The sequence below is a fragment of the Budorcas taxicolor genome, chromosome 2 (assembly GCF_023091745.1).
Source record: "Budorcas taxicolor isolate Tak-1 chromosome 2, Takin1.1, whole genome shotgun sequence".
NCBI classification, from domain to species: domain Eukaryota; kingdom Metazoa; phylum Chordata; class Mammalia; order Artiodactyla; family Bovidae; genus Budorcas; species Budorcas taxicolor.
Genome location: NC_068911.1, coordinates 143913321 through 143940317, shown reverse-complemented (window position 1 = coordinate 143940317; position 26997 = coordinate 143913321). Strand labels below are relative to the sequence as shown.

Here is a 26997-nt window from a genome sequence, read left to right as displayed (position 1 = left end):
GATGATTGTCATCTCAAAATCTCTAATTTAATCATAATCTGTACAGACCTTTTTCCAAACAGGGTATATCAACAGGTTCCTGGGATTAAGATGTGGGCATATTTAGTAATTCATTATCAGCCTACCACAATGATTGGCTTAGCAGTCTCTGCCGTGAACAAGGGGAAGGAGGGTTGATGTAGCATGCATGCCATTTTTTTTCCCAACAGTGACTTAATCTGTCATTTAACAAATAAGTTTTAGGTTAAGTGACTTGCCCAAATTTATCTCATCAGAACTTCGATAGGAGGCATGTGGTATGTTAAGTTGGAATAATGGAAGAGAGTTTAGCAAAGGGGTTTTTATAAAGGAATGGGTAGGCTTGAGGAACGCTAGCATAGACTGTTGAAGCTTCTCAAGAATAGTAACAGAACTGTTAGGCATGAAGGAGCAAGAGAATTACCACTGTGACACTTAATAGAAGGCTCGGGGAAATGGCAGGTGAGGGATAAATACTAACCTCACTGCCTTCTTTCTTTAGCCCTCTGCTGCTTATTATTATTGACTGAATTCAAATTAAACCAATAGAGAGACAAGGTAGACTGTTGTCATTCATTTCGATCTGTTTTGCTGGGCACATGGCAAAGTGCAGAAGGATGGAGAATGAATCTGGAGGGGCAAAGAGAAATATGCAGGTTAATTCCACAGATCACTGGCATCATAGCTGGGAGAATAATGTAACTGTCTTTATTACAAAATGTAGTGCAATTTTCAACACATCAAATTTAACTCAAATGTTTATTGAGTACATACAAGGTTAAAGCTATCTATGTAGCACTCTAAAAAAAAAAGAATTGCTAAGGATTTTTTTTTTGTAAGTTATAGCCAAAACAGACTGGAGTTAATGAAAAAATCAGCATTCCTTTGACGCCAGCAGTGTGAGTCTGAACTTGACTAGAAGTCAGGTTAAAAATACAGGGAAGGATATAGATTTGAGCTACATTGAAATAAACAGTAAATGGGACTTGGCACAATATTACTGATAGATATGGAAGGGAATGGAAGAACTCAGAAAAGATAATACCAAATAGGAATCCAAGGTTTAAAAACCAAATCAGAAAATATTTCTGAAACTTAGAAAATTTTTAAGTTGGTAAAAGTAGCAGACAAGCTTTTATGGAGAAATGTACTTTGTGTGTTAAATTAGAGATCCAGCAGTTTTTCTATATCAGGATGACAGCAAGACACTTGAAATCCTGGGATGAGGTTGGGTAGGAGGGTGGCATATAATACAGATTCTATTTATTTATTAATAAAACCTCATTGCTACCTTAGTATGAGCCATATACTATATAAGAATTTGATAACTTTATCAGCTAATATTACTACTTTCAGGCAAATCATTAGAGATGATAGACCTGTAACAAATCTAATAAAAATGGAATATGTACTATGATAGGGGAGATACACATATCTAAAGACCTATTAACTTCTACTCAGAGATGACTGTTGAAATTACAGGAGTTGAAAAAATACCAGATTGGAATATGGGCACAGTATAATTCTCATGCTTGGATTCTTGACAGATATTTTACACAGGTATTTTGTATATGATCAAGATGAATTTTGCTTGCCCTTTTTTAGATAGTAATGTTGTTGCTATTTTTAGGTGCAAAGTATATCGAATCATGAGAAACCACACAACTGTGCAGTCTTCTCCATATGGTTTTGATAACTCTGTCATATTTCTTAAAGTTATAAGATATAAGGATACAAGAGGTTACAGATGAAACATAGGATACTAGGGACAAAGCCACGATAGAATTTCCACATTTAAGATATAGGAGGGAAAAACAGGTTCCAATAACTGTAATAAAAATACTCAAAAATTCTACCTTGTATAAATTATTCATCAAGTTCTTAATAGTGCCGCACTAATAAGTGGTATCTAGATCTAAGATTCAGACAGCAAATGGATGAATGATGGAGAACAGAGATGGAAAACTGCTGACTCCAAAAGTTAGAAGGATCTGAATATGATCGTTCATGTTCACAAAAATGATACCAGGGATTGGATAAGAATGTCACTGAGCAATGTAGACCCACTTAAACTGATGGCATATTAATTCAGTCTAATTACTGCTCACCTACTTGCACTAGTAAATTATTATTTATTCTAGACATGAATGAACAGATGCAGATTTCATTTATTTTATTATCTGGATACCATCTGCAGCAGAACTGATTTGTAAAACATTATTATGGACCAATAATTTTATCTCATTTTTCATCACTGCTATCGCTATTATCTTCTTTGTTCTCTACATCACCATCACCCCCTCTGTCTTTAGGAGAGGCATTTGTTTTAAACATTCAGAAATCTGCCGACTGTTACATTAAGCGCAATTTTATATGTCTCTGTTAATTGTTTATTATTTTTTTCTCTATCCCCCTTTTTTATCTTCCTTATCCCCAATGCAGTGAAAATCTCCCCATTTTCAGCTGGAGGGTGTTGAATTAATGGTCCATTGACATAATGAAACAGTGAAAGTTTGGCAGAAGTAAACATTTTTCATAAACAGAATAGCTCATAAGTTTTCAATGACATTTTTTTTCTTTTTGTGAAACTCCTAACCAACATTAGTGAGAAAATAAGTTTAAGTGCCAAGGTATAAACATCTGAAGGCTGAGCAAAATGATGCCTTAATTCGACAAATGGTATTGCTCACTTTCATTACTGCGTCGAAATGTCTTTCCTTGGGAATGAAATAGAGATACAGATAGCATAGGCTAGAGAATAATGGCACACATGCTTCAGAGCTTTTTATCCATTCTCTGGTCATCCCTTGATAGTTCAAGAAAAATGTCCTTAATTCCAGCCAGACTTCATTATAAAGAAAGATCTTCTTCCCTTAGAATTTTCAGTGTAGCACCTGTTACATTCTTCCTCTCTGTCCAACAAGAAAACTAATTCACCTGTAAGAAAAATTTTGTAAAACAAAACAGGAAACAGAGACAGAAAATAATTTCATTTCTGGAAAAATTGTTAATACATCTGTCAACTTGTATTTATTCCAGTGGCCTTCGGTGATATGTTCTAATGACAGCAGCAAAGATTCCAAAATTGCTTCCAAAGGCCCCACACAGAGATAGGTAGCAGAGGACATTTTTAATTTTAACAGAGTAATTTATTGAAACCCAACACTCCATTATTAAAATATTGGATTTCTTTCTCCTTTCCATCCCCCTCATCACTCTAAATGAATCCACATTCTTTTCTCTTTATTTCTTCCCCTTTCCCTCAAAAAAGCCATCTGCTATTTCCTTTATGAAAAAAATAAAACCTACAATTAGTGTCCTGTTCATCTTTTCTTTCTCAGAAAAAGAGGACTATTATGCAAATACTCTGCAATTTGGTTTCGAATACTCTTTGTAGTGTGATGAGCAATTTTCTTTAATACAACCCCAGCTTTTTTGCCAGGACTTACTAATAGATTTTTTTTTTAAACAGAACTTTCATGTGACATTTTTACACTCTTCTGTTGTAAACTTTTCACATGCATATTTGGAATGGAAATATTACTCCTTAAGTTGTAAAAGAAAAAAAAAGTTTATATATTTCATCCTGAAAAAGGCCAAAATAACCTTAAAGTCTTTCTTGTATCTTAAATTTCACCATGTTCTGTATCTTAGGAAATGGCCTATACCAAATAATATAGGAAATCTGAGAAATATATTTTCTTTGACTTTTTCTGAAAGCATATTGTAAGTGATGGCAATTTATCTATAAGTGCAAATTTTTGTCTGAGTTGCTCCTTAGAAACTGAAGTATAATTTGATCCAATTCATTCAGGTATGGCTAAAGTCAGGTGTTTGGCACTGCCTTCTTGTTAGTAAGATAAGCATGTACAGTCCAAAATGGTGACAGAGCTGAAATGTTAAAATTGCAGTGTTTTTTACCATCCTAGGAAATAGCACTGTTCTAAGAATCAGAAAACCTGTCTTAACTCTGATCTCTCTACTTACTCATATGACCTAGGGCAGTAATTCTGCTCAGCCGTGGTTTCCTTATGTTACAGCAGAGAATGGCTGCCTCCTTTGACTCCTTCCTGGAGTTACAATAAGGATCAAACAATGGTGGTTGCATGTTACTTCCTTTGCAATGAATGGAGATGTTTCAGAGATTCTCAAAGTTCTATATTTCCTGCAGCAGCTTCACTACTTACAGGAGCTTGCTACAAATGTACATTCCTGATTCATTTCTAGACCTGGCTATCTGGGACTGGGGCTAGGAAAACCACCCTTTAAATGATAAACCTAGGCCATTAGTAATGATAAATGCTAGGACATGAAAGATGAGTCACAGAAGAGAAACAGAATACAATTAGAATATGTTTAATTAAATCTGATATCTAATATTTAATATCTAATTAAATATCTAATTTGTTACTTGATTGAGTTAGACACTTAATTTAATTATGTTTTGCTTTTTTGTTGATGACTTAAGTGACTTAGCAGCAGCATGTGTATATTTGTATATGTGCATATCATAATTCAGTGAAAGAACCTCTGGTTCACACTTTTAATATTAACATTAATTACTATTTAATTAATAAAATACTAGATTAAATAATAGATAATATAACTTGGCTAACATTTCTATTTGTACTCTCCTTATAATTGCAAAAGTTTGCTTTATTTCAAATGCTTGCTTTATTTCAAATGTTGACTGAAATATACAGGAAGTAAAACCAAACTGTTTCCACCTCATGGATCCAAATAGAACCGTATTCGTAGCAATAACTCAAATTTCTGGCTTTGCTGATTGTGCAGAAATCCCAACTTCAGTGGAAGTCTTCCCAAATAGTTTGGGAAGAGTTGCATGTCTCATATGAATTTACAAACTAGTCTGCCAGTTGCAGTCAACGAGTGGTATCTAAAGTGTCCTTTCTTACCAGCTCAGTCCCTATGTGGAGCTTCTCTTCTCTCTGAGACACCAAGAGGTCCTATCTCAGCATCATTGGCTGGTATCACCTGAGGACACCACTGACCTTGTGGGAGGTGGTGCGTTTCCCTGGTCCCTGGGCTGCCAGTTCTCAAGGTGTTATGTTGGTGGTGGGCTCAGCCAGAAAGCAGAGAAACCAGTGGTGCTCTCTCTCCTTCTCTTACTTGTCTGGTTCCTTGTGGCTGCTGGGGAAGGAGGAATTGGAAGACCTCATCTGCTTGGAGGTCAGCTGAAAAACAATTTCAGCTTCTACTCCCAAAGGCTCAAAAATAAAGTCCTTTGAGTGATGCTGACTTCCCCTTACCAGCTTATTTCTTCTGTTTGGCCTCCTATCTCTCCTTTCTCCACACAAGTTCATAGTGCCCCACTCTTCCTTCTTCAAAAAATAAAACATTATAATTCACATAAGACCTTGGCTGGAACCAGTAAAATCCATATACTCCATCAGACTCACCCATGATTATGAATAATGTTTAGACTCTGCTGAACTCAACCCCACTAAAGAGCAGTGGAGATTAAAAGTGAATAGCTTTTGAGATAATAATCCTCTCAAGCTATCTTCTTAAATAACTTTAAGGTAATATTAATGAAGGTCAAATGGTTCTACATGGTTGTGCTCCTGTTCGGTTGCTTCGGCCATTCATCCATCTTCTTACATCTTTTCTAGAGTAAGATATCCTACTCCAGTCTAAACTGGCTACCGTATCGCGTGCCTGTAGAGCTTTCATTCTGGGGTATCCCTTTACTGTCATTTCCTTGTTTTCACAATTAGGTGCACTTTTAAAAATGCCATTCACTTTTTATTAAATGAGCACATTGAACAGATAAAGGAAACATATGAGATCATCTTTTTTAAGAACAGACATGTCCATATAGTCACTCACTTGGTTCAAATTTTGCTGGATATAGAATTTGAGGTTTAAACAAAACTTTCATAATTTTGAAGTCATAGCTCCATTTGGGAGAAGGAAATAGAGGGTGGCCTCAACTTTCACCATATACAAATTTATACAATTACCAGAGTACTTCCTTATTTTTACCAGAGTACTTCTCTTTCCATTACCTAATATTCATAGTTTACGATCCCTTTGATTAAACTTCCCCTAAGGATGAAGGGTTAGGAATATCCGCTGGAAAAGGGAATGGCTACCCACTCCAGTATTCTTGTCTGGAGAATTCCATGGACAGAGGAGGTTGGCAGGCTACGTTTTGGGGTCACAAAGAGTCAGACACAACTGAGCGACTAACACAAACACACACAAGGATGAAGGAGATTTGTGGTCTAAGTGCTTCCTAAATGGACTTTGAAACAATCCTGATGAAGTCAGTCCCTCCTACTCCATTTATGCACAGTGGTTTGTGGTGTAACACTACTGAACCTGTGGTGTGTACACCCTTGGTGTAAATTGGATTTATTTTCAGTTTCTCACCTAAGTTAGGCTTCAGATTTTCTATGTTTGCTAGGTCAGTTACTACTAGTAAGCGACTTTCTACTTTTAGTATTCCATCCCCATTGCCTTTTCTTGTGATTGTTGGTTTCTGGCTTTTTATTGATCCATTTATTATTAAAATGGTGGAATCAAGAGGAAATAAAAGTAAATGCGTGTATCAGTCTGCCATGCTGTCTTAAAGAGAAGCTCAGTATAGCTTTCTATCCTTGATTATTTGAAACATTTTAAAGCTACAAAAAATGTTCAAAAAGAGTATGATTAACATTCATATACCTGCATATAGTTAAACTGATTGATAATAAATTGCCATGTATGTATCAACCACTCTGTGAGTGTGTGTATGTATAAGGTTGTATCAGTTTCAAATTGGAGTAAAGACCCTTAAAATAGCTTTAATTGAAAGCTAACTTTAGGATGAGCTAAATATCCATTATATGTCCACCCTTTATCTTCATTAAGCTACAGTGCCTTTATGATTATGAAAAAGAAGTTAGAACTGTTTTCTCTCTTCATTAAATAGCAAAATTGGAGTAGACAAATTTTTACAATCTCACCTAGCTCTCAAATTTTATGGTTCTATTTATATCATTTATAATTTTGAAAATGAAATAAATTTGAGTAAAATCAAAGGTTATTGGAATAAAATGTCTTATTAAAATGTTTAGTTTTCTGCATAAATTCATAGTAGGCATATTGTTAGATTGGGAGGCATGTTATTTGTAATTGTTTACATTGATATTTATAATTTACAAATTACCTTTATGATGTCTGAATTCATATCAATAATGAATGAGTTAATTTTGAATGGCTTTTTTTGTTACTCTGGGGGTTTCCCAAATGACTCAGTGGTACAAAATCTGTCTGCCAATACCTGCCAATGCAGAAGACTCAGGTTCCATCCTTGGGTCAGGAAGATCCCCTGGAGAAGGAAATGACAACCCCCATCAACATTCTCGCATGGGAAATCCCATGGACAGCAGAGTTCCATGGGCTACGGTCCATGGGGTTGCACAAGAGTCAGACATGACTTAACAACTAAACAACAATAATTCATAACATTGATCTACCTTGTGCAAATAACTGTAGTGTATAGATAATTGAACTCTAGAACCAAAGATCAAAGGTTAAAAATCCACAATATAATTTAGGATTCAACTTAATTTGGTAGTAAACACAATCTGATATTTTTCATATTACAGAAGAGAAAATACTACTGTTAAATTTGCATGCAGTTATTATATAATATTTGCCATTCTAATAAATATATAGTCTAACTTCCATTTATTTTCACTTGAACTAAATCACTTTAGAAATATAATGGCTACAATAATGTCTTTTCTCACTTTTAACTGATTCCATTTTATGAGAGTACCTTTTCAAAATCATTATCAACAGCATTGGTACAGTGCAAATAACTCTCATGGCAAAGAACTTTGAGTTGAAATAATGGTGTTATTTTTTTCTTTTAGGAAGCCCTAATCATGGCAAGTATGGACCATCCACACTTAGTTCGATTATTGGGTGTGTGTCTGAGCCCAACCATTCAGCTGGTCACACAGCTTATGCCCCATGGCTGTCTGTTGGATTATGTCCATGAACACAAGGATAACATTGGATCACAGTTGTTGCTTAACTGGTGTGTCCAGATAGCTAAGGTAAGTGCCCATCATTTCTGCCTTTATATTTCCTAATCTACTACAGTTTGGGTATTTTCAATCTATTTAAATGAATTACATCTGCTATAGCAAAGGTAGGGAGATATTTACATTCAAATTACAGATCAAACTCATAGTCTATTTATATAATTTGGTGCTATTGTATGTACTCTTTGTGCAATATTGACAAGATGCCAGAACAAATAACTTCTTGGTCAGGAGGGAAAAAAACTGATACACTGGGTTTGGTGGACTTTTTTGAGTTTGGATATTGTTTAGTAATGAATTCAAGGAAGAAAAATTGAAAGTTTGAATTGTTTCATTTGCAGATGATTAGGATAGCATGCATGTTCAATTCTCAGAATTACAAATGATCAAATTCTAAATATCTTCCTAGACATTTTCATAATTTGTAATTGGTCTTTAATGGTTGTTTTTTATTGTTGTTCTGGTGTTTTTTGTGTGGGTTTTGTTGTTGTTGCTTTTTTTTTTTTTTTTTTTGCTTTTTCTTTCCAGAACAAGGTCTCAGGAATATATATATATATATGGTGTGGTGTGGATCTCATAACTGGGAGTATGGAGGGAGATGGATGTTGGTGAACTAGAAAACATATACTCATATAGTCCCTATTTTGGACTATAGTTTTTCTCACCAGAGTTATCAGATCTTCAAAATATTTAGGAAGGGGCAAGAATTCTGGATTTTTCAATGTGATTTCTCTAAATTAAAATCCTGGCTCAAACTTCTAAAGCACTCTGGGAGTCAAACAAAGCTTTCATGTCCTGCAGTCCACCAGCGTGTAACTTTGGTGTATATATTCATGTTCAAAGAAACCATTTAAGATTATCTATACCAATAATATCTCTTGAAAATGTTCTTCAAGATAAATAGGTCTGAGATGAGTTTCAATTCACTATGTCAACTCTTGTTTACCTCAGAATATTACCTGATGTTCTATAAATTCTACAGATCTGATCATTTTAGCATTTGTATAATATAAATGCCAAAATGTTAATCCAGTAGTTTTAGTCTATTTCTTTTTACAATCTAAGAATGAATAAAAATGCATCATCCAAAGCAGAAATTTAAGATAACTCTTAAAATGCAAATCCCCCAAACCAAGGGAAAAGCCCACTTTGGTTTTCTGTACCATAAATCTCAATATAGTTTCCTTACGGACCATGTATTACAATTTTGTGAATATTATATGACAAACTCACAACTGAGAGGATTCTTTATGGTAATGAAGTTTGAAATATCACTCTTCAAAAACTGATTTACTTATCTAAGAACTTCTATAATTTATAAGGTGAGCTAAATATGCAATAGAAATTCTCAAGTCATCCTAGCAGTATAAATGAAAACAAAACTAAGTTTTGAACTTCTTAACTCTTTTCTATATTTCCTGCAGTCTTCTTCATAATTTAGGTTTTGTCCTTAGGGATTCATGGCATTAATATATCATTTATGCAAGACTGTACTCTCTAATAATAGAAACTGCGTTGAGTTCCCTGAATAATCACACTGCTTTAAACCTTTCTGCCTTTGTAAATGACATTCCTTCTGCTTAGAAATCTTTTCTCAGAGAGCCTTGATTCACATAACAAGATCTTTTACATCCATCAACACTGGTTGGGCTCCCTCCCCTTGTGAAGTCAACCTTATTTTCTCTCTAAACAGAACTTTTCTTCTCTGTTAGTTTGGTCATTGGTATATTGAACACATTTGTACCATTTAAATGTTATACCACATGTTTATATAACTCTGACTGTATGACATATATATTTAGTCATTAATCTTTTAATAAATATGTGTGGACACCGACCATGTACCACGTATTATGCATACTGAAATGTCTAGTAGTAGGACAGATGTTCAACACATAAAATAGCTAGGTATTGGATTAAACACTTTGATTTAGTTTTTGAAGAAAAATAATCACAGGAGAGACTTAAAGGCAAACCCCATTGAGTCCTGAGGGAGAGCGGCAATTGGAATAAACTTAGGCACAGGGAAAATTACAACAGAACCCTTTATATATATATGGGGACCATGTAGTTTGTCATCCAAATGAACAATTTTAAGAGTGAAAGGAGACTCTGTTACTAGTGATGCCAGGACAACAGGCACACAAATGTAAACAGAACAAGGTATGTGGTAATACTGAGTAGCATGAAAAATTTGGATTTTATTATAAATGCCATGAATATTGAAGTATTTTGCCCTGGAAATGATAAAATCTAATTTTTTCTCTAAAGAGATCATGCCATTTTATGTATAGAGATTAGATTAAGGCAATGCAAGAACAGAAATGAAGATATCAGTTAGAAGTCTGGGAGTGGTGAAAATAAGAAGTGAATGGAATTAAGATTTTTTTTTGAGACAAATTAAGGTATTTCGATTACTGATTACTGGGTGGTGAGGGAGGGAAATATGGTAGTGCTGTTGCCTGAGGTAGAGAAAGCCAGTTCAGTTCCAGATGTGGCAAATTGAAAGGGTTTACTGAACAGAAAAATGAAGCTATCAAATAGGTAGTTGAATTTGGTCAAGTCTATGGATATAGATTTAAGAGTTATAAATTGCCAAGAAGTCGGACATAACTGAAATATAGGGTACACACACACATTATAAGTATTCAAACATATGGGAGGATATGAGATTACCTAGTAGTTACTGACTTGATTCCTGTTTTTTCCCAGCACCTAAAATTGGGTTTTACATGTAGGTAGCTATTCAATATTTATTTGATAAATATTTTTAAGTCATAAAGAAAATTAAAAACAACAACAAATCCTACCTGTAAGAAGGGAGTCCTTCTTTTATCTTTTTATTCCTAATTTGAGGGCAGAATTGTGTACTGGCAACAGCATTAGAGTCAAAATGCTTACATTACATTACATTATTACCTTACATTAGTATCCCAGTGCCCACTTTTTGGTTTTGTGAATTTGAATAAACTATTCAACCCTTTTGAATTTTCTGTGTATTAATGGAGTTAACAATTACTACTTTTTTCTTCATCTGAAAAATGAGCACAATACTGTCTCATATGTAGTAAGCTGAAAAACAGTCCCCCGCCTTCAAGTATGTTATGTCCTATCCCCAGCTTCTGATGACATGTTACTTTAGATGTTAAAGGGTATTGTGCTGCTGTGATTAAATTAAAGTTCTTGAGATGAGGAGATTATCCTGGATCATCCAAGTGGGCTATCCACATAAGTGGGAGGCAGAAGGATCAGAGTAACAGAAAGAAGATATAAAAATGGAAGTAGAGTAGGAGTGATGTGCCTTGAAGATAGAGGAAGGGGGCCACAAACTGAAGCTACCAGTCAACCTCTAGAAGCTAGAAAAGACAGGGGAGTGAGTGAAAGTGAAGTTCACTCAGTCGTGTCCGACTCTTTGCAACCCCATGGACTATAGTGTCCATGGAATTCTCCAGGCCAGAATATTGGAGTGGGTAGCCTTTCCCTTCTCCAGGGGACCTTCTCAACCCAGGGATCGAACCCAGGTCTCCTGCATTGCAGGCAGATTGTTTACCAGCTGAGCCACAGGGGAAGCCCAAGATCTTCCCTGAGACCCCTGGAAGGAAAGCAGGTCTGCCAACACCTTGATTTTCCTCCAGTCTGGAAACTGACTTTTGACCTCTGAAACCCCAAGCTATAAGAAAATATATTTGTATTGTTTTAAGCCACTACATTTGTGGTAGTTAGTAATAGCAATAGAAAGCTAATAAACTTCTATTGCTATAGTGATTTGCAGATATTAAATAAAATAGCTCATGTAAAGTCCCTGGCTCAGCTCCTGAAACGTGGAGTATTTAAAAACAATCTTCTTTTATTTGCTATAGGTTGAAAGCTTTGAAACAGAATTGTTTCAGAAATGTCTGTAAAATATGAGTAATTTGGTCTGAGTCAACACAAGCATTTTACAGATGGCTATTTCAATAATTTAGAAGAGTCCATTTTTTTTCTTTCATTTCTCACCAAAAGAGAATTTATGAAAATGAGATATCATCCTAGTAATTACTCCAATACCCACTTCCATTTTGGCTGCATCCTTTTTTATTGACAGAGTTGGTAGGAGGGGAGGTATGATGCTGTAAAATAGCCAATTTATATCTATGTTATAGAATACCTGTGAAAACTGTAAGCGGAAGGAATAATAGTTATAATTAACATCAGACAGTTGCTCTGTATAAGCCACTATTCTATGTATTTTATTCATTAATTAATTTTTGAATCTCAAACCAGTGAGGGAAGTGTCATCAGTATGTCCACTTCACGATAAATAGTGAGTCACAGAGAATTTAAGTTACATGATTAAATTCATACAGAGCGTAAATAAATATTAGAATCACTAATCTGTGTTTTTTTATGTATAAGAAGAAAGTATTTCTTAAAATTTCATCTACATTCCAAGTTTTCCTTGCATTCTTCCATCGGTATGTCATTCTAGAGCAGTTTATGTAATAGAAACACAAATTTAAACGTCAGATTGCTTCTTATCAGCAGCCATTTTCACTCTGCATGTGCTGCCTTTAGAACCTGATTTAATTTGGTAAGCAGAGCAGAACATATTATTATTTAATGTTTGTATAATACCATATGCCTTCCTGGGCCTTTATGAATCTAGGATAGAAGATAATTGTGAGAATTCTTTCTTTCAGAGTTGTTGCTAACAAGTTGGGCAAGTGGTTTTTAAAAGACCACTTGGCAGAATCTGAAAAGTGTATGAATTTAGAGTGAAGGAACTTTACGGTGAATAGCACTGGTAATGGTTAAATTCATGTGGATAAAGCATGTTTTATGCAACAAGCATCTGCTGGGTGCTTTATATACTTTGTAGTATATAATATTTTCTGAAACTCTAGCAGGTATGGCCCATTATTCTCCCAGTTTATAGATGAGGAAGATGGAACAACTTAAGTCCTAAAGGACACAGCAGTAGTTTGAGATACCTGGATTCTGTATCAGGTAACTCTGATGCCTGTCTGAGCCAGGTCTTTAAGCCATTCTGCACTCTTTCCTTTCCAAACACACACATCACGGCAGGTTAAAGTCACTTGCCCTCCTCCAGAATTTGAGGACCGGTGCAACTGAGCACACACAAGCTGAGAAGCATGAGATTTTTCTGTAGTTGTGTCTCATCATCACACCCATAACAGAGAAGATTCCATCATGAATAACACTTTTTACTGTCTTCATGGAAATTTTTTTATTGCCTTATCATCAGGGTCTATGTTACATTTTTCAGAATCAAGTGGAAGGATTTTTTTTTCCATCTGCTTTGGGGGGATTTTTTTCAACTGACATTTTACATAAAAAATTATGATGAAGCAAGCTCAAAACTGCTCTGTGAGGTATCATACAGTATTGATACTGATCACAAATGATTCTATAAATTAATGACTTAAAAGTTATGGTTTGGTGTTAGTTTGTGTTAAGCATATAGACTCTAGAACCAGGCTGAATGGATCCAAACTGCAGCTCCTCACTTATAGCCATGTGGCCCTTGACATGTTATTTACTTTCTCTCTGTGCCCCCTGAAAATTAGCATCATAACATTAACCTTTTCATAGAGCAATTATGAGAATAAGTTAATACTTATGCTAAAATTGCTACTTAGTGTAGAATAAGAGTATCTACCATGTGTTATAATTTTTGGATAATATCTGAGATGAAAGCAATAAGGAAAGACACATAGCATCCCTGACTCAATGAACATGAGTTTGAGCAAACTCCAGGAGATAGTGAAGGACAGGCAAGCCTGGCATGCTGCAGCCCATGGGGTCCCAAAGAGTCAGACACAACTTAGTGACAGAACGACAACAATAACATTATTTCAAAAATGCTCAATTTAAAATTTTCAGATATAAAAGATTTAACATTTGTTCTTGTACTATACTGAGGATAGGAGAAGGTAATCTCATGTATAATATTTAATATTTGTAGGTTTCAGAATAAAACTTGGGTCTCCTATACTCATGCTTTCCTGCACAGTTTCCTAAGCTGCTTTTCTCCACGTGCTATCATCATGACCTCTAATTTTCATATCAGAAAATTGGATTGTTTGTAATGTTGAACATGTGAAACCAGCAGTGAATTGGCAAAGAGCTGAGGTCATGATAATTCCTTACATTAGATAGTGTGAGCAGCCCAAAGTTCCTTTATGGAGGTAGTGAATCTCTAAAACAATTAACACCAGAACTAGTTGAAACTTTGGCACAGCAAGACACTCCAGATTATCTATTTCACTGATTTAAAATTTATAAAACATGAAATTGTTTTGTCCAGTGAAATTTTACTTGAAAATCTAAGCAAATAAAACTGAGCCCTATCTGTAGCAATAGGGGGTATTGAAGGGGCTTCATGGAGCCCTGAGGGATTCCTAGGTCCTCACAGGGGCCAGCTTTAAGACCATCTGATGTGCCTGTATTGAAGATGGGGAAAATGAAACGTAAACAGGTGACAGAATTCATTTAAGGCCACAGGTCATAGTGACAGGGACACAGTCTGAATCCATTTATCACACAGTCACTCCTGCCTAGCCAACTGACAGCCTGCATCCGTTACTATGACCCCATAACATTTGTGGACTGCTCGATTATGTTGTTCAGTCAGGAAGTCCTGTCTGACCCTGTGACCGCATGGACTGCAGTACAATAGGCTTCCCTGTCCTTCAACCGTGTCCTGGAGTTTGCCTAACTCATGTCCACTGAGTCAGTGATGCCATCTAACCACCTCACCCTCTGTCACCCACTTCTCTTCCGGCCCTCAATCTTTCACAGCATCAGGATCTTTTCCAATGAGTCAGCTCTTTGCATCAGGTGGCCAAAGTACTGGAACTTCAGCTTCAGCATCATTCCTTCCAATGAATATTCAGGGTTGAATGACTGATTTGATCTCATTTCACCTAGGGGACTCTTAGGCACCTAGAGGACTCTGGCACCACAGTTCAAAAGCATCAGTTCTTCGGTGCTCAGCCTTCTTTATGGTCCAACTCTCACATCTGTACGTGACAACTTGAAAACCCATAATTTAGGTGAAATAACTACTGTGGTATTAGAGAAATTGAGTCTAAAAGATCATATACCTCTTGTTATAATTTTTAAGTGATCTAACGAGCTTTTTCTCTTCCTAGAATATTAAATGAGAGACAGTTAGCTTATTTTTCCTTTCAAGTACTTTTGTGTTTTCAGTTTTCCTTCCAAGGGCTTTTTTCCTTTAAATCTCTCTTTTCTACCAATAGTTTTTCCTCTCCGTCTTTATATCAGGATGTCTAATAACATTGCAGCCTCCCAAATTGGTGATAAAGCACCTGGCTGTATTTGAATCATATTTCTCTCCTCCCTGAAACAACCTCCTGCTTTTTATTTATGTGCCAAATTCTCATTGCCTTAAAGGAGGATGATATAAAAGATGTGGTAAGGAATAAGAGAGCATCTCGATTGTACCAGATGAAAATGAAGTTTATGGAGGCAGTTTCTAGAGCACAGGTCCCAGAATTGCACTGAAGCCTTAATTGTTTCCTGGGGTTTGCATGAAATATGAAGGTCTCTCCCTTAGAGAAGTCATTTAGGTTGTTTCTTGTCTAACCTATAAAATAGCAAGCTTCTCTTTTGCTTTGCTTTGCCTGTGGCTTTGTTTGGCATGCTGAGTGATTCTAATTCAGCCAGGAAGATTCCCCATTCTATAAATGGCAACAGTTTTCATTCAGCTACCATGCACAACCACAAAGTAAAGAACTTAATTTCTTTACTGTAAATGTATAACTAGTACTTTTAGTGCACTGTTTTTTGACATAAAAGTGAAAGTTTGCAATCAGAATGGATTAAGTTGTACCTTATGTGTGTAAAGTGTTCACAATTATGTCAATTAGTCAAGATTATGTGAATAAAGTTGGGTAGTGTAACACATTTTAGGAGTACAGTGATTTTCCCAAATGCAGAATCAAAGTAGCAGGACCTGTTTGTCTAGTTTATGGCTTCCCCGTGGCTTTTGTTTCTAAAATATGGAGGTGAAGTGAAGTCGATCAGTCATGTCTGACTCTTTGTGACCCCCTACCAGGCTTCTCAGTCTGTGGGATTTTCCAGGCAAGAGTACTGGAGTGGGTTGGCCATTAGATGGGTGCTATAATATTGCTGTCAGGAAGTTATATGTTTGTGATGTTTCAGATGTATGCATGCAATGTCATTCTTCCTACAAATTTCAAGATGTTTACAATAATTCAGAGGGTTAGGACTTGCATTTTGCTGCACATAGGAGAAGCAAAGGATGAGGAGATCAAGCAATCTGACTGGAAACAGAAAAACCATATTGGACTGAAGACAAAACACAGATTTACTTCCTCTTGTTGTTGTTATTGTTCAGTTGCTTAGTCATGCCCAGCTCTGTAAGACCCCATGGACTGCAGCATGCCAGGCTTTCCTGTCTTTCACCATCTCCCAGAGCTTGCTTAAACTCATGTTCATTGAGTTGGAGAAGCCATCCAACAATCTTGTCCTCTGTCGACCCCTTCTCCTTCTGCCTTCAACCTTTCCCAGCATCAGGGTCTTTTCTAGTGAGTCAGCTCTTCACATCAGGTGGCCAAAGTACTGGAGCTTCAGCTTCAGCATCAGTCCTTCCAATGAATATTCAGGATTGATTTCCTTTAGGATTGACTGGTTGGATCTCTTCGCAGTCCAAGGGACTCTCAAGAGTCTTCTCCAACACCACAGTTCAAAAGCATCAATTCTTTGATGCTCAGCTTTCTTTATAGTCCAGCTCTCACATCCATACATGACTACTGGAAAAACCATAGCTTTGACTATACGAGCTTTTGTTGGCAAAGTAATGTCTCTGCTTTTTAATATGCTATCTGTGTTTGTCTTAGCTTTTCTTCCAAGGAGAAAAGGTGAGGTGAAGTTGCTCAGTCGTGTCCGACTCTTTGCGACCCCGTGGACTGTAACCTACTAGGCTTCTCCATTCATGGGATTCTCCAGGCAAGAATACTGGAGTGGATTGCCATTTCCTTCTCCAGGGGATCTTCCCAACCCAGGGATCAAACCCGGGTCTCCCGCGTTGGAGGCAGACGCTTTAACTTCTGAGCCACCTGGGTCTTTTAATGTCATGGCTGCAGTCACCATTTGTAGTGATTTTGGAGCCCAAAAAATAAAGTCTCTCACTGTTTCCATTGTTTCTCTATTTGCCATGAAGTGATGGGACTGGATGCCATGATCTTCATTTTTTGAATGTTGAGATTTTAGCCAACTTTTTCACTTTCATCTTTAACTTTCATCAAGAGGCTCTTTAGTTCCTCCTTGCTTTCTGCCATAAGGGTGGTGTCATCTGCATATCTGAGGTTATTTATATTTCTCCAGGCAATCTTGATAACAGTTGGATGTGCTTCATCCAGCCTGGCATTTCACACAATGAACTCTGCATATAAGTTAAATAAGCAGAGTGGCAATATATAACCTTGACATACTCATTTCCCAATTTGGAACCAGTCAGTTGTTCTATGTCCCATTCTTACTGTTGCTTCTTGACCTTCAGACAGGTTTCTCAGGAGGCAGGTCAGGTGGTCTGGTATTCCCATCTTTTGAAGAATTTTCCACAGTTTGTTGTGATCCACATAGTTCCTCTGCACCTGCTCAAATTCTTCTCCAGAGAGTTTTTAAATTTATTCTGAAATAATTTTAGATTCAGAGGAAGTTACAAAAAATTGAAAGAGTATTTCCATTTGTTCCTCACCAATTTCCCCACTGATAACATTTTGCATAATCATAGTACAATATTGCAACCAGGAATTTGACACTGGTACAACCCATAGAGCTTATTCAGATTTCAACAGTTTTACATAAAATTTTCATGTGTATCTGTGTGTATAGAAATGAAATGAAATTGTTAGTCACTCAGTCATGTCCGACTCTTTGTGACCCCATGGACTCTAGTCTGCCAGGCACCTCTGTCTGTGGAATTCTCCAGTTAATAAATATGGAGTGGGTAGCCATTCCCTTTTCCAGGGGATCTTCCTGACCCAGGGATCAAAGCTAGGTCTCCTGAACTGCAGGCAGATTCTTTTCCTTCTGAGCCACCAGGAAAGCCCTCTGTGTCTGTATAGTTCTATGCAATTCTATCTCATGTGTTGATTTATATAACTACCACCACATCAAGGTATAGAAGTATTTCATGACCTCTTATCATCCCCTTAAAGCCACCTACTTCTTTGTTTTTAATTGTTCTTAAGTCTTGCCATGATCTATGTTTGTAATAATGACATTTTTATTGGAATATAATTGCTTTGCAATGTTGTATTAGTTTCTGCTGTACAATTCAGTGAATCAGTCATATGGATACATATATTCCCTCCCTCTGGGACCTTCCTCCCACATGACTTATTTTTAAAACATTTTTAAAAATTTACTATGTTTTCCATGTGATAGTAGCTATTAATACAGTGATATATTTTATTGTTGTCTAGTTGCTAAGTTATGTCCAACTCATTTCCAACCCCATGGACTGTAGCCAGCCAAGCTTCTCTGTCCATGGAATTTCCCAGGTAAGAATACTGGAATGAACTGCCATTTCCTTCTCCAGAGGATCTTCTTGACCCAGGGTAGAAGCACATCTCCTGCACTGACAGGTGGATTCTTTACCATTGAGCCACTTGAGAAGCCATGGTGAGATAGATATATATACACACACATATATATGTATAAATATATAAAATACTGCTTCATTCTAGCATTAGTAATTTGGAAAAGTCATACTTCAAAAGGTATCCTCTATAGATTTGCACAAAAAATATTCTCAACAGTGACTATGAAGAAGAGAAACCAAGTTTCTGTCCAACTGCATAACTGTGTAGTTATGTGACCTAAGAGGGATGCAGCAGTCAAAATGTAGTATTAGATCCTCTTACAGTTACTTAGTGGGAACATCTACACTCCTACTTCTGTGCCTTCTAATTACCATAGGAAAGTAGTTTAGCAGGTCACTGGCTGCAGAAGAGAGATAGCACAATCAAACCCAGAAGGGCATGCAGCCAGAAGGGAGGAAAATTAGGTTAATAATGAAGACAGACTGAAAGTGAGTGAGAAAAAGCAGTAAAAGCTTTATGCTCAATCTTCTATGTTCTGAAAATGTTCAAAAATTTAGCATAATTATATTTAGTACCATATGTGTTAAAGTGTACATAGCTTGTATGATATGTATGTATGCTTGTATGCTTACAAATATAAATATACACATATACATACATGCTTTCATCTATATCTTGAATATAAATGTATTAGTAAGATGAATTTACGTAGCAAAAATTTCACACTATCCAATTAAATATGGGAAGGAGCACAAGGTGAGGAGAGTCATTTATCGTCATAATTAGAAATATTAGGTCAAACAGTATTTGCACAAATTTTTATTTTTCATTACCTAATTTTGATTGATGAAAAGGAGCTTGTTGGAGATAGTTATTATTTTTCATCAGGCTAAGGTGAGAGTTGAACAGAATATATGTATAGCTGTGGAAAGAAAGTGGAGCTGAGTGGTTATGAGCACATGAAGGGTGGTGATGGGTCAAAGATTTAATCCTTCATTAAGAATCTGTTTCCTATATTCAGTATCTACACCATCACAAAATGAACAAAGGATGAGCTTAATGGCAGTCATCTATCAGCTAGCCACATTTTCAGCTTCAGGATTCTGCTATTCCCAATGCTCTATGCCTTGACAAAGCTGATTGTATAATTATGATACTACATCACTCACTCCTGGTGCACTTTTCACTGGTGAGGACCAGAACTAGGGACTTTGATGATCATCGCCCCAAGCCAGCACATTAGCATGAATACAGTTTACTAATGGGGCTACTGTAATAGAAACTGTAGTATAAGGTCTAAACCAAGGATTTTGTTATGAAGCCCTTTGTAGATTAAATGTCAGATTATAATGAGCTTTAAAATTAAAAATATTATATTTTAAGACAAAATGAATGATTGCCTTGAATTTTCATTTTCTGTCTGGTATGTACTAAGAATTACCAGTTATTCTGCTAAATTGATACAGAATTTATAAAAGTTTCACAAGAATGCATAAGTGCTAAATAAAAGAATACCCTTAAGTTAATTTCTATACAAAATTGAAGAATTCCATAAAAATATAGCTAATATGGGTCCGAGTGTTTTTTATGAGATCAATACTGTTCTTAATCTGTGTGCTGGTACTCAATTTGTGAGATATATATGTTTTTTTTTTTTTTTTTCAAAAGAAGTTTCAGTCTAGTTGTTTATATTTTGCTTGAAGGTGTTTAGATGGCTATTTCTTTAAAGCTTTGGCACATCAAGTCAGAACACATACTGAAATGACTCAGTTTCTGCTACTGACTGGAAAACATGTCTGGCAATCCCTAAACCAAGAGTGTACAGGTGGTGTTTTATGGTGAGATTGAAAAAATTTCATAGCTTCTTCCCAGTCCCTGGTATACAATCACTCATGATTGGTACTGATCAGAGTTTTTGTGGAACACGTTGTCTTATCCTGGTTTTGTTTCAAGTAGATCAACAATGCTAGGCACAGCAGAAACAATAATGGCATGTAGTGGTCCTTATGTCTCTTTAACCTAAGTGTTCATGAAGCAAGATGAATCCTGTAGCAAAATCAGCTAACACTTGCACTGAGGCTATGGCTTAATATTGGGCTAAGGACTTTACATGAAATATCTCTTTTTTAAAATTTATTTTATTGAAGTATGTGAAAGTGAAAGTCAGATGTCCAACTCTTTGCGACCCCATGGTAAGGAATTATCCAATCCAGAATGCTTGAGTGGGTAACTCTTTCCCTTCTCCAGTGGATCTCCCCAACTCAGGGATCTAACCCAGGTCTCCCATATTGCAGGCAGATTCTTTACCAACTGAGCCACCAGGGAAACTCTTATTGAAATATAGTTGATTTATAATATTGTGTTAATTTGTACTGTGCAACAAACTTATCCACTTACATATATCTACACTATTTTTCATATTGTTTTCCCTTACAGTTTATCACAGGATATTGAGTATAGTTCCTTGTGTTATACCATAGGACTTTGTTGTTTATCCAGCCTATAATTCTTACAATAAACTATGGGATAGATACAGTTGTATGTTTAAATGACTTAATATATATAAACTATCTTGCACAGTATGTGGTACATCCTCATGCTCAATAACATTAGCTATCATCACTCACATTGTTATTACTCATATAATTCCCATTTTAAATGAAAACCTGGAGACTCACAGAAGTTATATATCTTATATTAGGTCACAAAACTAATATGCATGAACAGATGATACTGGTACAAGTATATTTAAGCATTTCCTCATGTGACCTCAGATCATATTATATGATCTTGGGACAGGACAAGACAGTGAACTCAAATTGATAGTACTCCTGCCTAACTAGTTCTGCATCTTAATTAGATAACTGAAGAAACTATTGGATTGGCCAAGAAGTTCATTTGGGCTTTTCCATAGCATCTTACAGAAAAACACAAAAGAACTTCTTGGCCAACTCAATATTTCTTATTTCCTGTCATAATCTGTAAAATTTAACATATAAAATTATTTAATCCAGGTAACTTTTTACATAATTTTGTGGGAGAGGGAACATACTGTGTATATCCATATGATGACTTAATTTCTTCCAGGATGACAATGTTAGTCATAGCTACTCATGTTACTATGGTCCTGTAATATTTTTTAAAAATTAAACCTGATTAAATGGAATGACAGTCCATTTCATTATTACCTTTATCTGAAAAGATACCAGTATAATGCATATGGCACTTACAAACTATCACTTTATCAAAATGTCTCTATGCAGTGAGACTTGAACAGGGGGCTTCTTATAGGACAATAATCTCTCCATGCTTTTGATCTTATTCATGGGTGCCCCAAGGTATCTGGCCACAGATTTCTCATATTTCCATCAATCATTGTGGTAGCAGAAAACATTTTTTTCTTTAACTTTCATTCCCCAAAAGATTGACTTGGAAAAAACATTACTGAAAACTTCTTTTAAATCAGATTCAAGATATTACAGTAGCACTAGCTAGAGTCTGTCAACATTTCCATTATAAACCCATATTTTCCAGGTTTATTACTTAGCTGTAAAATTTTCCTGGGGACTCTGATACAAAATACAGAATTTCAGCCCAAAGCAATTTTTATTATCACTCAAATATTGAGATTTTTCAATTCATGATTGTTTTTTAAAATGCCACAAAAGTCAAACATTTTAGGGCACACCCACTCATTTTAAGTCCTTTATAAAATGTAACACTAAAAGCAATTTATTTCTCATAAGAAACAAAAAAGTAGATAAGTAGGATCTCAAGGCCTGAAGGGAAAATTTTGTGAGCCTACACGGACTTATTTCCTTATGATTTGGGGGGCTAATTTACTATTTAGATAGAAAATTTTAACATTACTACAATAAGCTTTCAAGAAATTGTCACCATATGGGTCTAAAAGAAATTGGATGGTAGGCAAGGGAGAATTACAATATAGACTGAACATGCAACCCACAGAAATAATATTCTCAGAGCTATGGATGTTGCTGCCATCTGAGATAGTGTCCTGTGTTTTGTTTTGTTTTGTTCTCCCTACTGGTGAGTCTAAGAAAGGCTGATAAACAGTTTATAGACTGTTAAAATATCAGATGGACTACTAAAATCAAGAATTTTATCAGCAAAACAACCCCCACTGCAACTTAATTGAATTTCTTGTCAACAGAAATTACTACATTGGAAGTTCTAAATTTTTCTATCCCCAAAACACATATAACACAGACAGGAAAAATACGGATTTTTTATTCTCCCAGCTTACTCTTATACCTCTCTAAAAATAAGATGTGTTTAACAGGAAAATACTACCTGGACATACTCTTCCCTGTTAGGTCTGAATGAATTTTAAAACCTAACCTTTGGATCAGATAAGGTGGGTAAATTAGTTATACTTTATATCCTTTAAGAATTATTAATTCAGAACTTAGAGAAGTCACTCCTGAGGGAGTTCTAGTCATGGATAATTCTAAAGCACTTGCATTCTTGTCTATATAAAGGGGAATCTGTGTTTCAGTGTATTGGAGAGAAAACTAGACAGAAGAAATTTTACTACATTGGCCACGCTTAATCAAAGCCATCAAATAATATTCCCAAGTCCCTAAAGTAGGTGGAATAAGGTTTAAGATACCGACTTTCAAGACAACCTCTGATTGGTTCCCATTTTCACGAATTTATACACATAACAGATAGTATTCTATTAAGGTTTATATGTATCTTTACTTGAACGTGGCCTGGAGGATAGAGGAGAAGATGTGAAATGACAAGACTTCTTATACTGGTCATAACAAAGTAAATTCATATGTATATCACTGACAGGCCTAAGAGCTGAATTTAAATTCTTTATAAAGTAAAATTTCGAAAGCAGGTTAAAGATGTTCATCAAATATACACACGTGTTAGAAGGGAGTTCCCCAGGAGATACGGACACTGAAGATTTTTTACTGGTTTCTTTTTAGCTGGAAGCCCAAATTTGAAACATCTGAATACGATATACGGAGGCAGGAAGAACCCTTAGGAGGCTGTTTAACAGTTTGTATGACAGATAAATGATGTTCTCAACAAAAGCAATATCTATGGGCATTAAAAGCAGGCGAACAAGAGGGCTCCTGTAATTACTGGATGATGGATGAATGATTATGTTTGGTAATATGCTTTGTAAATTACCATACCTAAAATAAATGGCAGATATAGTAGCCTATGTCTAATTTTCAGAGTTTAGCAGGCTTTTGAATTAGAAAACTAACAAAATTTATTTGGTCATCCTCTTTAGTAAAAATGCGTCTTTAGTTCCCTCTGTCTCTGTCTCTCTTCATCTGAGGCTTCTAATTCAGAGCTTATTTACTAGACAGTCTTCAACCTTGGCTCACATATCATATTGAATGTTTAGAAGTATGGTCACTCGAATAGCACAAAAGTTCTAGCTAACATTTGTTCCCAAAGACACAGAAGCACGGCAGTGCCATAGAAAAGAGTTTCCACAAGTCCTATGGATCACTGTTACAGGGGCTGCAGTCAGACTAACAAGGGAAGGAGAGGAGAATGGAAAGATGGGGGTGAAGTCAGGATTCTTCTCTTCCATTTTACAGTGTCAACAGCCAGCAGCCCCCAGGAAAAAGGTGGTTTTCCTGGACTGTTTTAGAGAAAGACTATTTAGGGGAAGCCACCAAAGACTGCTTTAATCTGATGCCCAAACAGTCCAGCACTGATGGAACTATTCTAGCAAGCTGCAGGCCATGTGCTATGTTTATCTTCCTGCCTAAGGCACTCACCAATTATGTATGCTATAAATGTAACCTGATCTCCCTTCTGGGGTGAGAGTGAAGGACTTGAGGCATGCTTTCTATGCTCCAGTTTATTAAAGAGGATGAAAGTTCCTAGGTAGAAGGAAAGTAATAGATCCAAGAAGAAAAACTGAAAATCAAAAGCATCTAGGTAATAAGATCAGTATCAGTTTAAGAAATATGGAAACCCCCTTCACCACGTATGACATCTTGGCTTAGGCTCAGTTAATCCTTCCAAGACTTAGACTCTTCCGTTGTAAAATGGTAACAACAGAAGTGCTTACCTGGTAGAGTTGTGAGCCTTAATATAATTCATATTTTGGTTAACATATGTAAAGAATCTAGTTTAGTACAATACCTGCTGGATTGTTAAGAGTTTAATCATGCCCCATCCCAAGTGAGAACTTATCAAACTTCACAATGATGATAGTGATAAAATGAAAACAATCAGAAATAAACAAGTGTCAAGAAGAAAAAGAGGAAAATATATATCAATGAAAATTACAACAGCTATAAGCATCTGCACTTATCCCATTGGATAAAGGCCTGATGAAGAACATTCACACAACCAATTACAAAGACATCTTCCCTGAGATTGAACTTCGGTACTTAGTTAATCCTTGCTAAGGAAAAGGAAGACAGCTATATGATCTGACTGGAATATTCAGTGGCAGGCTCTTTGTCTGGGTATGTAAGATAAGACTAGACAAACCAACCTAATTTAACCACAAATCATGGTGAAATGAATACTACCATTATAATGACAGAGCTTTATCTCCAAGATTTGGACTTTGAAGTCTTGAGTAAAAAACTAATGTATAGTCTATGGAGAAACAAGGCACAGCTTGATTTCTTTTTATTATTTTGAAAAGAAAGAAGGACCTTGAAAGGAAACAATAAACTATATAGATGGAATCCAAGAGTGGAATTTTATTTCATTTTTAAAAATTCCATGGCTTATCAAAACCCTGAGCTGTTGGTAAAGAAATAGCATACATCTCCTGAGATCTAAGCAAAATATATTTGACTAGTGATTTCTATATTTGACTGAGAAGGCTTTAAAGAAATAGAGAAATATCACACTGCACCCACCATTCCCCTCAAAAGAGGGAAGGGCAAGTGTAACAGATATTTATACATAATCACAGGGCTTCCCTGGTGACTCAGACAGTAGAGAATCCACCTGCAATGCAGGAGACACGAGATGCGGTTTTAATTCCTGGGTCAGGAAAATCCCCTGGAGAAGGGAATGGCAACCCACTCCAGTATTCTTGCCAGAGAAATCCCACCCCTGGTGGGCTACAGTCCATGGGGTTGCAAAAAGTCAGACATGGCTGAGGTAAGCATGTAAGCATGTACATATTCACAAAAAAGGAGATAATTGACCTCTTCATCCAGAAACAAATAGTATGTGTTTGTGTGTGTGTGTTTGTGTAATCTACCATTTATGGGTTTAGAAGAATAACCATGAAAGAATTGCTTATCTTTTGGGAGGAAAAAACAATAATCATTCTCTGCTGACCTTGTTCAGGATTCAAAATGAACTATACTAACTCACCACATTAGAACACTAGTAGCATTGTATGCTATAACACTAACTATATCCAATTTCTCAAAATGAGAAAACAAACACAAACAGATTTTAAGTCCTTTTTTAATTTATCTACCCAGGCGGTGAAACTGCTGTCTTAGAAATAATCAGTGACCAAGCCAAAGATAATTTTCCAGTCCTTGTCTTAACCTCTCTGAAACATTCATCAGTATGACATTTTGCAATTCCCTTTGCTTAATATCTTTTGTGGGGGAAAAAAAAAAAGATCATTCTCTAGTGTCTCTATTCAGGTTTCAACTCAAATTCCATCTTCTCCTTAAACATGATCCAGTTTTTTCTCTGTTCCCATCAGTATTTGCTGCCTCTTGGATGCAGTTTTAGGACTTAAAAACATCTTTTAAACTGGAGTATAATAGATTTGTGATGTTGTGCTATAATAGTTGCTGCTGTACAATGAAGTGAAGCAGCTATATAGGGACGTGTATCTCCTCTCTCTCATACATGCCTCCTATACTCCCCAGTCCCACCTATCATCAGAGAGCACCAAGCTGAGGTTCCTACTAGCTATCTATTTTACAAAGATTTATGTATATATGTCCATCCTAATCGCCCAATTTGTCACACTCTCCTCTTCCCCCACACCTCATGTCCACGTGGTCATTCATATGTGTCTCTATCCCTGCCCTGGAAATAGGTTCATTTGTACCATTTTTCTAGATTCCACATATATACATTAATACATGATATTTGTTTTTCTCTTTCTAGCTTACTTTGTATGATAAACTCTAGGTCCATGCACAAATCTACAAATGTCCTAATTTTGTTCCTTTTTATAGCTGAGTAGTAGTCCATTGTATATATTTACTATATCTTCTTTAGCCATTCACCTGTTGTTGAGCATTTAGGCTGTTTCCATGTCCTGGCTATTATAAATATTGCTGCAGTGAACATTAGGGTATGTGTATCATTTTGAATTATGGTTTTCT

The 26997-nt window shown here is 36.0% G+C and overlaps 1 protein-coding gene across 1 annotated transcript in view; it reads left to right on the top strand.

Annotated features, from left to right (window-relative positions):
* Positions 1 to 26997, top strand: part of ERBB4 (erb-b2 receptor tyrosine kinase 4) — a 770675-nt gene that overhangs the window by 575853 nt on the left and 167825 nt on the right. The window contains exon 22 of the mRNA XM_052653380.1: positions 7905 to 8090. Coding sequence (XP_052509340.1) covers positions 7905 to 8090 — 186 coding nt within the window. The remainder of the gene's footprint in view (positions 1 to 7904; positions 8091 to 26997) is intronic.